The sequence below is a fragment of the Athalia rosae genome, chromosome 4 (assembly GCF_917208135.1).
Source record: "Athalia rosae chromosome 4, iyAthRosa1.1, whole genome shotgun sequence".
Classification (NCBI taxonomy): Eukaryota; Metazoa; Arthropoda; class Insecta; order Hymenoptera; family Athaliidae; genus Athalia; species Athalia rosae.
In genome coordinates this window covers 18,783,054-18,794,026 of record NC_064029.1, presented here as the reverse complement: position 1 = coordinate 18,794,026, position 10,973 = coordinate 18,783,054, and the positions used below count along the sequence as shown (strand labels likewise).

The window sequence follows — 10,973 nt, the reverse complement described above, 5'->3', positions numbered from 1 at the left end:
TCATCCGGCGTTTTTTTCTCTCTTTTTTCATTTTTTCTCCCCAGAGCTTTCTACCGCGATAAATTTTGCAGCTTCTTCGCTCCTAATAACGAAGAATACTTCGGACGTGACTATTCGTTGCTACGTGTTGAGAGATATGAAGACATAAATAAATTGTCGGAAAATTGTTTCACCGTGAAGAAAGTTTGGGACTTTTATTTTTCACATCGTTCATGTAGGCTGTTTTTAAATTTTCTTATCCATGTTTGTATTTTGTTTGCTATTCATTCGAAAAAAGTATGACAAAAGCGAAACCTTAGAATTTTTGTGATAGCTTCGCAACGTATTCTGCCTTAATTGGTGGAACAACACGTGTGAGTGCGATACACAGATGAGCACGAATAAGTAAAGACAGATTCGCACTTAGCAGCGTTTCGTTTTATAAAATTTATTTCTCGAGATCACAACTTACAGATTCATAGAACGTTTGCGTCTGCGTACAACACTAACTATAAATTACAGCGACGTAAAATAATAGAGGAAAAAGGCACATCGTAGGATCCTAATCTCGACGACCACATACATGGGTGAAAACCGTCATTAAAAAGAGCTACATAGTTTATATTGCGTTGTTCCTGCTTTTCGCTGAGGTAATTTTTATCGACGAAGCAGCGGCATATCAAGTCCAGGTCAAGCCCCAACAATTCGTTTGACTAGGTATCCAGGGAATGCGTATATTGCACAACCAATTAAAGCCATTAGCAGCATCATACACATTGCGAAAATGATCTTCCATTTGTAGTAACGACACACCACGAATCGACACGCTTTCCAAGGGTTCCGGAACCAGGAAAACGATGTGTCGGGTCGGCTGCAAGGGGAAACATACGGGAGAAAATAATTATTGCGGCTTACAATTAGCCGTTGAACTGAACAAAAGTTGGATATATTTTAGCCGATACTGAGGCAGACCAACATGTATCCATGTCTGGTTTGGAAAAGGGAAACCAAACGATTGACGCGCGCCTTACATTACAAGGGTCTGTGCAAAGGGAGTGAGAAAATAAAACGACGCAAGGATGATGGATAAGAACTCGGAGAGAAGCGCGAGATGCGAACAATTGGGAAACACCGGGCTCTTCATCTCTATACGCGTACGCGTACGACGGTGATTCGAGAATCGATATCCATTTTTAGATGGGGGTGAAAACGACGGATACGTTCTGATGAATATGTGATAGAAAAATTCTTTCTCTCATCGAGATATCTCAATTGTTTTTGTGGCTTGTTGGACATCAACTTTTTAAGATAGGATCCGAGGATATTTCAGTGCAAACTTCCAGAAAAATTAAGCGGGGTCGTACGGGTAACGAGCCAAAAAAAAGCTGGAAAACTTAATTACTTCGAGAGTGAGAGGGAGAGGAGGGGGGGGGGGGGACTTTTTATTTACATTATACATGCAGGAAGTTTCGGGAAGTTGAGGTCTCGTTCAACTAAAAGTAGGAAGATTAAATGTAAGAAAATTCTCAAGAGTGGTCAAATTGCGCGACGAATTTCATGTTTTAGAATGTTTCTCTTTTACTTTCTTTGTCGTTTTATTCTTTCGCCTTGTGATTCTCGCTGATCAGTTTTACGGGGTGATTGTGGTATGATCAACAAAAAGAAGAGAAGTAGAGAAATCAAATTAGGCCGACTTACTTTGGGGGTGGCATCGCTTCCGGGGGATGCCTACCGATCCCTACAGGTTTTTCGTCCGCTTCTTCGATCGGAACGAGAATTAATTCCATTTCCACCTTACCCTGAAATAGTTTCATCATTTGGTAGAACGATAAAAAAATCCTGCCACATTTTCTTCTATAAATTCGGGATTCGGATTCAGCAATAACGGTTGTTAGATTTCCAACTTTATATTTAATCTATTGTGGTTTGTATTTTCCAATCGAGTTCGTAACACGAAACTATACCTTGTGCAAATATATTACGTTCAGTTATTCTCAGACTCGGAAATGGAAATGGAAAAATTTCTGGTATTGAATATCGCGCTGCTGCGGTTGTCGTCTACTTAATTTTACTTATTACCGCTTGTTCGTGTCTCTGATTTTCTATTGCTACGAACGGCCACCATCCCTTTATTCGCATCGCCTTGAAGAGGTTTATCGTCGGTGCATCTGGATCCATCAATTTTAACGTGCAATTTTTGGAATTGGCACTTCCTTTTGGAATTTTCGGCAAATCTATCGTCAAAGATCCTGCGTAAGAAAAACGGAGAATTTTCGTTATTTTCATCAGCCTATCCGATCGTTTTTGAGAACATTATTTATACCGAGAAAATCATCCGGTGAAAAGTGATCGTTGTCCCAGACCTGCAGGTTCAATCTGCACGGGAATTTCTGGGCTGTGGCATCCTTGGAGAAGAGCGACAGTTTCTTTTTTACCAGCATCATCTGTTCCGCTCTCAAATACGTCAAACGAAAGATGAATCTCCAGTTAAAGTTTCCTTCGCCCGTAAGAGAGTTATAGTGGACGTCAGTCTTCTGATGGTCGTCGTAGTTCAGCCATCTGTGAAGAAAAATAGAACGAATAGCTCGTATTAATATACGCCACACGTACGTGCATATAAACGTGGCAATCTGATACCCTTTTACGTAAAGGTCCGAGCACTTTTCGCCGGTTAGAAATTGGTTGTCAACGAGCGGTACGTCTTCTGTGTTCCATATGATGACGCGGAGTTCGTAATCCTCAGGTGGTTTTGGTCTGATATCGATCGCTGCTTTCGGAGGGAGATCGTTCGTACCGAATATGTCTATCCAGATTTCTAGTTTGCCCTGAAACACGGTTGGATAATTTCAACATTTCAATTCGTGCCGGCGAAGCAACCAATGCGAACCTGTTCAAGACCGGGGCGTTCGCTGTTGAACAAAGGACGTTGCTCGACGTGTTCGGGAACCAAAGAACAACCGCATACCGGGAATTCGTGCCATTTGTGGAGGATATTCAGAGCCATGCACTCCTTGTAATCTTGGTGGAGTCATTCGACCCGTGATAAGTGAAAAAAGTCAGTCGTTCAAATTATCTTAACGCTGATCCACGGACGTCCTTACCTGGATTTTTGTTCGGATCGATACCCGCGTTGAAGGCAAAAGACTTTCCACCGATTTTCACCTCGGTATCCAGGTACTCGGGATAGGGGAGATTATTTTTCGAACAGAGGTAGTTCAAAATGTCGACGGGAGACTCCCGATCTCGCCACGAATTGTATCCGTCGACGGTGTAAACTCGAGATATTCCGCAGTGAGCTCTGTGCCTGCTGTAGTATCGGTTTTCGATATCGATCCGTGTTTCTCCGATCAGATCGTCTGCAGAAGTCGCGTCGTAATCCCATACTTGGATTGTTAACAGGTAATCCTTCGGAAACATCGCGTCGAATTCAACCAGTCTACGGATACGTTATTTCCCTCAGCTTTTTTAAGAGTTCCGATATACGAAATAACGTTTCGAAAACTCACTTCCCGAATATGGGATTTAACTCGTTTGGAATGTACTGCTTTCTGTCGTTGAATATCGTTTTGGTACCGAGTTTCACACGTAGATAGGGATCCGATTTTCCCGTCAACGGATCTTTGGGATGAAGATTTATCGCTTGGACATGAAAAAATAAAATTCAGTCAATCTTCGCCACGGTCGCAACTATGAGCGCAATTCACCTCTGATCAAGTAAACTCGAACGGTTATTTTCAGCGGTTCTGAGGATGGGTAATCGTCGCAAAGTCCTCTGGCCACATTGTTCCCTATTCGGGTTCTGAAAGTTCTTCCCAAGGGGTCGGGCCAGTGATAAATAGCCACGTGTCCCTACCCCGAAGAAAACAGATGGAATATTCAATAACCGCACCATTTACTCGATCATGGGTCAGGATATGTCGTAACAGAACCTTGAAAACTCCGACATTGTTTTTTTCGTCCTCTATGGGATTTCCGGTCGCCTTTCCCTTGGATAATTGAAATGTTGTGAACCTGTCTTCGAACCCCTCGAATTCCGGGACCATTTCGAGTTCCGTAGTGTATATCTGTTTCATAATATTTCGATGATTAAGAATTCTAACGGTTCTGCACGCAGATCGTAATTCGGGACCCACTTTGAACGTGGCGATCGGTTGTTTCTCGAACATGTACTTGGTCGATTGTCCAATTTCCGCGTTTCGTTCCTCCTGGAATTCCGAACATCATGTGAATCTGGGTGAACTTTGCGCAACCTGACACACATTGGTAGGAAATGCACCTGAATAGAAGCGTAATACTTGCTCCACCAATCGTAAGAGTCGTCGTCGTCCGTACTGTAAAGGAATTCATCCTTCGATTCACCCTTTTTTCTGAATCGGAAAACATTTCTCACTTTTCCTACGAACGTTGATAATCTCGAAGTTGTAGTTTTACCACCCATCTGCCGAAAGCTCATTAATTTCTCGGTTTCCGGTACACCGAGGTCGTAATTTTTCGGAAGAGGTACTGTAATAGAATATCGAGGGTTGAACGTACGTGCAAACCCGTTTTTTTAATATCGAATATTAGCCGTGAACTTGCATATGGTTTTTTTCGAAACTTTGTCAGCGCCGTATTTCCCGTTGAACGAATCTTTTCCGAGGATCTGATCGAAGTAATCATCTTCGGGTAAGAGTTGACGGACGAAACCGTATATCGTTGGTACTATAGCGACTCCCAAATAGGTCAGGCAGCCAAAACCCCGTGAATCGTACGCTTTTATGGTGAGGGATGGATAGTAGACGTCTAAATCCGGGAGATCCTTGCGCGCAAAGGGATAACGTACGGTAAAAAATGAACCTTGGCAAAGAATTTTCATTTTTCTTTTCGCATTTCTCTCACCAAATCTATTATGGCGTGTGGCTCTTCGAAGTTACTGAACTTCCTGCAGTTTTCCATCACCTCTGACTTTACCACATTACCGTTGCACTCCAGGATTATAATGGGTTTCGTAACCGACATGTAATGGACTTTACGAAGTCCTCGAACTCCCCAAAATATTACCTCGAATCGGTGGCTCGTCATCGTCGGTCTAATGTCGTCAGGTAAATTGTAGATTCTACCGTTGGTTGACTCGTTTATCGGGACATCTGTAATATCATCTTCGCCTGTCTATATCATACATTAATTTTTGAACATCGGTAGTTTTTCTCCCATACTTTCACGACACCTCGTACAATTTCTATTTCCTTTTACCTCGATCAATTCGAACGCTGCCAGGGCGGCTCCGCTCTCTCCTTTTTGATTTTGGAATTTATACCATTTGAGAAGGGGTGGGAATTCAGGTGGTGAGTAAGTCTCCGTGTTCAGCTTAACAACTGGGATAGCTATGCTTCTCCCGCTGAACTCCAAACCTCCCTGGGAAAGAATTGCGAGCTCACCAAAAGCTTAGAATAAAACAGCGACTTTTCTATTTATCAACCTACGCAAAAATCTTCGTCGAATGCTTCGATCACGACATTCGGAGGATACGTTTTTATGTGTTCTCTGAGACCGTAGATGGTAATGGGTCTGAATATCAGAGTCTGGTCCCAGAGAGGAGCGAGAGTTTGCCGAATCGCCTGCGAGAAAACGATTCAATTGGATAAAATCTCGTACACCGATATTTGAAAATCGCTTGCCAGTCACTGACTCTAGTCGCCAAAGTGTGTCCGTGAAAGACCACTCTGATCAGAGGATCCGACAGTCCCGAAGAATCCATTCCGGGGTCGAAACGTCCTTGGAATATATGAGCTCGAAGTTGAAATTTCTAAAACAGGTTTTTCAAGCACTTCTATCCAAAAATTTCAGGAAAGATGTCGTTTTGCAAATTTTGTTTTTTACCGAGCATTTGGTGAACTTTAGAGCCGGTGGAAATTCGTCCGGATTTGCTTCGTGGTCCACCTCGTAGCCCGGTGGAATCATGCTCCAGCATGAATTCACGTGCTTCATATTACCGAGCCAGAGAAATATCTCTGCACTGCACGCGCTTTCATCCATTGTACGGCTCTCGTCTGACGGGTCCTTGAAGAAGAGACTTACACGTTCGCCGCACCATTTACCTCGCGTTGGCCTATCCTCTTCGTACATTAAAAGGAACGATGGAAACCTCGCGTAAGCAACCCTTTTAGAGCCGGCTATCATCCAGATGTAAACGTCGGGAAGAGCGTCCTGTGGCTGTGCAAGTAGAGAAGAAACTCGATGTCATGGGAGACCTTGTAATAGGGGATGGTACGGTACAGCTCACGTCTTCCGTGATCTCCTCGAGGAGGTGGAGATATTTGCGCGCGTGGATCATCGCTATCCTGACGTAGTTGTTGTCCGGTAAACGACCGTTGATTCTGATAGTTTCCATCACGGACTCGACCCTCTCTTGGCAAAGGTTGTATCTGTGCCTGTCCAGCTTCGTAGTGCCGCCCATTTCTTCGAGGTCGACGTCATCCAGAATTTTCAAGTACAGTGAGCATCGATCGTTCAGTTCATCCACCATACGGTTGTACCACTGATAGATTTTCGCGTTCTCTACGATCGCTAATTGCTCCATTTTCTCCAATTCCACCCTCTGATTACGAAAATATGAGTCGTGAACGCTACCACGGAAATATCGTATTCGGGCCCTCTCGAGTCTTACCAGAAATCGCACGATCCATGCCAGACAGTTTCTGTTCAAACTTCTCCATTCGACATTCGGCCACCATGACTTTACGTACATGCAAGGCTTTTCGTCTTCGTAGGGTAAGAAATCGTATCTCTTATCCATGGACCTAGTCGCCTGTGGACACGTCGTACTTACAAAATCTGGGCTTTTTTCTGCCGTTACTCTTTCTATAAAATTTCAAATTTTTACATTTGGATCTCGGGGATCTCGTATACCGGTGAATTTTTTTTTCTGTTACCTAAAAGTCCGTCACCGCTGCTTTCTACGCACTGACTATACGATAACATATTGTTACCAGCGTTTCCGAGACTTATCTCGAAGCTTATCTTCTTGCCGGAAAATTTCTTACGGTTTATCATCGACACGTCGAAAATAATACCGACCAGTAGGTACTCCTCGGTCTTCCACAGGGTTCTCTGTTGCGAATGGAAAAATGACTCGTTGACTCTGACCTCGGATTTATTTTAACGACAATCTTTCGCAATCGAACCTCAATTATCGGAGCGCAAGGTTCGACCTCGACCAGCGGCGTTGAGGGGGCTTCGATATCGGCGATTTCCGTCCTCAGGGAAAGCAAAACTCTCCCTCTGTGCGCCGGTAGTGTTGCGGTACACTTTCCGATACAGCTGCATTCCCTCGCGTTTCCACTACCGTAAAAGTGGACGAACGATGGCCCGAATGTGGGGAGAAATACTGCGCACAATATCGAACGGTAATTAACAATATCTTCGATAATTATATCGGTAGTTCGCACCGTAATTTCCAAAGCTCGATATGTTCCTCAAATTTAAAATATTCAATGCGACAACGCTCCTACGACAGCCACTGCTGCCGTTATCTTTTATCGTTATTCGCACTCTGTGACACAACGGCGGGAACATTTCCTTAAATATTATTCGCTCGTTGAATTGTGGAGCGAAATTGTTACGCTGGGTGCTCGTGCGGCCCTGAAAGAAGAACTACATTTTTATAAATTTTGGGAAAGAAATTTCCGCGGATCGGCAATCGATGGATTGGCCAACGGTGCGACTAATTGGTTTTTAGTGTGGTTTCGGAAAATGACAGAGACCTTGAGACTCGACAAAGGCCGGCATTGGAAGGAGAAAGGTCAACGAACTCGCTTAGTTCTAGCGCATCGTTGAGTCTGTGAGAATATATTTAATATTTTTAGCGGTACGTATCGAGTTCAAGAATGAAGAGTATGGCTTTCCGCTAATTTATTACCGCCTACTAGAAGGTATTAGGAAGAGATCTACGTTATATTGACGTACAGATGGCCTTTCGATCCCGCGGGAAAAGTGGTGTTACGTGACTGCTATTAACTGATGAAATGCCTTTCGCGCGGCCGCGCGTAATATGCACTTCGTTGTAAGTTAACTCGAGTCTCACGTATATATATAGTTATGTTTATTCCGTGTTATTTTTTTGCTATCTTTATTTGATATAGAGTGACCAGACGCAGTTCGGTAATCTCAGACGAGAGTATCGATCCATTTTCAATCAGTCTGATTATCGCTGTCCTTTACGAAGGACTGTGATCCGATGACGTAATTAGTCCATGAAGGGTATCGACGTGGTTTTATTAATAAAAATTTCTAGTTCATCTGCTGGGCAAGGTCGCTGGAAAATCATGATTCCATTTTTCGTATATCGAAATGAATATACCTTGCTCGTTGAAAATGATATCTGAATGAATGGATTTATGTTCTCGGGGTGATTGCTACAGCTGAGGAAACGATTCATTCCGGGGAGACCGTCGGCGCGGTATATCGTAAATATAAATCTAGCTCTGCGTCTGTTTCCCACTCCCTCGATCGGAAGGAGTAAGTTTCTGAAAATTTATTATAATCGTATGCGATAAAAATAACCACAGAGGAAGCTGCGAATAATTGCGACCGATCGATTATCGGAGAACCAGAGAACCGAATGACTTCCTTCCTCCGAAAATGCGAACGAGTCGGTAAATTTACCCTTCGATATCTTCCTCGCCGTCGGTCTCGGGGTGCGATTTCTGCATCTGTCCTTTCACGTTCACTGTAATGTTGCATTTTATGTATCCCTTCGGTCCTGCCGCCATGTCTTTCGGATCCACTAGCATAGCCCATTTGTGATAATATTGGCGGTCTGGGGAGATGAAAATCGATCGAGATACTTGTTATTTGTCTTCGATTTTAAATCATCTGCAATTTTTCACCTGGCTGGTCCCACACCGTCGCGATTTCGAATATTATACTCGCGTAAAACTTCGACTGTCTCAAACAGTTTCGCATGTAAACTAATATCGCGATCCTTTTTTGAAGCAGAGTGTCGAGGTCGCAGGTAAAATCGAAGACGAAGTACTAATTGAAGGGAAAGTTTGTTCGAACAGTTATCCAGAAGATAGATACACCCTTACAATTAGTCCCAAAGTACATGGGCGTTACCTCGTTGTAGTAAGGAGTATCGGTCCTGTTGCACACGCGAGTTTTCTTCTTGTGGTTACCAACCCTTACGACAACCAGTGGATTACCATTTTGAGGCAAATATTTACCCTCAATGATCGTTACGCAAACTTCATACTCGCCGTAACTTGGACGGCAGCATATGCAAGCCATGTTATGTATACAGGGTCGATACTTTTTGAATTGAGAACTGTATGATGTGGAAATTCAAGTTTTGACATTTTCAACCATTGGCAGTCGATTATATCGATCAATCAATCGTGAATTATTTTCGAAGATGGGTTTTGTTCCACTTCATCGTCACGGTCAAAGCCTTCTTTGCATTATCTCTGCTATTAAGTACCCACGAAAGAGTCAGGAAATTTTTGACAGCGTATTGACAGTCGATAACTCAACTGTACTTACAATCAATAACCGTAGCTTGTGGATAAACTTTTTTCAACAGTCGGTAATCTTTCGGTTCTCCCGCTTTCCCTTAGATAGCAGTTTCCAGCTTTTTTATAGGGGTGGCGTTGCGGTGCTTAAAAGGGGGAGCTTGAACTATGCAATTAAGAACTACTTACTAATTGTAAAAAAAAAAAAACTCTGACTGAAAATTGGTGCCGTATAAGGCTATCGTGCCAACGATTTTTGTAATGGTAATGCAAAACGAATCGTTGGAAATCAAAAATTCGATTCGCCCGATATTCAACGGGGATGTGGCTTTACTGTCCAGCCGGAACAAACGGAATACCGTTAATTTTTTCATCATCAACCACCACCACCCCATCGGCAATGCATGATTCAAATAGATCAGTTCAATTACTTGGACCAGCGACCGCGAAATTTATGCACGAAATAATCGATCGGCCTCCACAGTTTGTTGAACTTTGACGGGGTGGTATTTCCAGAAGATAACGAAGCTGGAAGCGTACAATGCGAGCCGAGCTGATTTTATTTCCGACTTTTTATTTACAATAGCATGGCGAACTAATTTGCCATTCGGTAAATTGCCGTTCCAACTTCGCTTCGATGAAATCGTTTCCACGTCGGCAGTTTCAGGCGCGATAGATGGAGAAGTGATCGGTCTTTTAGCGGTATATACCGACGATCCACGCCCAGGAGAATTCTTTTCTTATTTCCCTTCGCAACAAACTTTTGGCGATGGTCCTCCACACGCTGCTGCTGGTTACGACGCGTGAGGGTAGCAACGTTGTGTTGGATCGACGACTTCTGCAAATTGAATTTATTTCTCCAATTTGTTGAGACATCCGCAGCTGCACCGCATTGACTCCGCTTTGCCACCGATCGATTTCGAAGGTATTTCTAAATTGGTCCCTGCCACTTCGGGAACGCGCGTTTATGCCCGGGACCGGGGATCCGAAGGGGACCCAAAAACAACCGAAAACGCACCGCGCTCTGCCACCGGATCTAGATTCTGGGTAACTGCAGGAGTTCTTTTTTTTTTCCAAAACGGTGGGAACTTCACCGTTCTTCGACAAAATTTTGGCTCCGCTATTTTAATAGGCTACTTCGGATCTGGAACAAACGTGTGCGCGGGTTACGTACGCCGATATCACGCGACATATTCTTTCCGTCAAATAACGTTCGAACGTGGATTTCGAAAACAAATGTTCGGCAATTTCATTCAACGATCGAATGTAATTTTTCTTGCAAATCGGATGCAGTTTGTTCCGTCGTATGCGAGAAATGGGACTTCAGCGCTTATCCGGTTAAAATCTTTCGGGTTGGAATCGGTTTTCGGAGACTGTGAGACGCTGGTTGATTATTTTCTACAATTTCGGAGAGGGTGAAACGTTGATTTTCGGAGTATCGGGTTTTGACGATTGATCGCGCGGCCGGACGCGTGGGTAAGGATCAAAGGACCTCCGGGTCTCAGC

The 10,973-nt window shown here is 43.6% G+C and overlaps 2 protein-coding genes across 2 annotated transcripts; both read right to left on the bottom strand.

Annotated features, from left to right (window-relative positions):
- Positions 1 to 483: 483 nt before the first annotated feature.
- LOC125500561 (otoferlin-like) lies at positions 484 to 5,523 on the bottom strand. The gene is made up of 5 exons (XM_048653595.1): positions 2,617 to 5,523; positions 2,303 to 2,538; positions 2,059 to 2,228; positions 1,678 to 1,778; positions 484 to 850 (listed from the first exon to the last, which is right to left on the bottom strand). The coding sequence occupies exons 2-5, from the start codon at positions 2,421 to 2,423 to the stop codon at positions 670 to 672; spliced, it is 573 nt and encodes a 190-aa protein (XP_048509552.1). The 5' UTR covers positions 2,424 to 2,538; positions 2,617 to 5,523; the 3' UTR covers positions 484 to 669.
- On the bottom strand, positions 2,506 to 9,246 carry LOC125500697 (otoferlin-like). The gene is made up of 24 exons (XM_048654313.1): positions 9,076 to 9,246; positions 8,847 to 8,991; positions 8,623 to 8,776; positions 8,318 to 8,483; positions 7,407 to 7,599; positions 7,143 to 7,345; positions 6,891 to 7,068; positions 6,626 to 6,819; positions 6,242 to 6,556; positions 5,839 to 6,171; positions 5,648 to 5,764; positions 5,442 to 5,576; positions 5,212 to 5,373; positions 4,858 to 5,127; positions 4,558 to 4,777; positions 4,256 to 4,482; positions 4,113 to 4,184; positions 3,876 to 4,043; positions 3,684 to 3,828; positions 3,486 to 3,618; positions 3,081 to 3,415; positions 2,867 to 2,997; positions 2,625 to 2,804; positions 2,506 to 2,538 (listed from the first exon to the last, which is right to left on the bottom strand). Exons 1-24 carry the CDS (start codon positions 9,244 to 9,246, stop codon positions 2,506 to 2,508), a joined length of 4,380 nt encoding a protein of 1,459 aa, XP_048510270.1.
- Positions 9,247 to 10,973: the final 1,727 nt, after the last annotated feature.

Excerpts from the sequence above, each read along its gene's own strand:
- LOC125500697 (XM_048654313.1), bottom strand. The coding sequence starts at position 9,246 with ATGGCTTGCATATGCTGCCGTCCAAGTTACGGCGAGTATGAAGTTTGC. Across the intron at positions 6,820-6,890 it reads CAGCGGTGACGGACTTTTAG|AAAGAGTAACGGCAGAAAAA; the intron begins GTAACAGAAAAA and ends GAAATTTTATAG. Across the intron at positions 6,557-6,625 it reads CATGGATCGTGCGATTTCTG|AGGGTGGAATTGGAGAAAAT; the intron begins GTAAGACTCGAG and ends TTTCGTAATCAG.
- LOC125500561 (XM_048653595.1), bottom strand. The coding sequence starts at position 2,423 with ATGATGCTGGTAAAAAAGAAACTGTCGCTCTTCTCCAAGGATGCCACA. Across the intron at positions 2,229-2,302 it reads TTCACCGGATGATTTTCTCG|GATCTTTGACGATAGATTTG; the intron begins GTATAAATAATG and ends TTTCTTACGCAG. Across the intron at positions 1,779-2,058 it reads ATCAGAGACACGAACAAGCG|GGTAAGGTGGAAATGGAATT; the intron begins GTAATAAGTAAA and ends AAACTATTTCAG.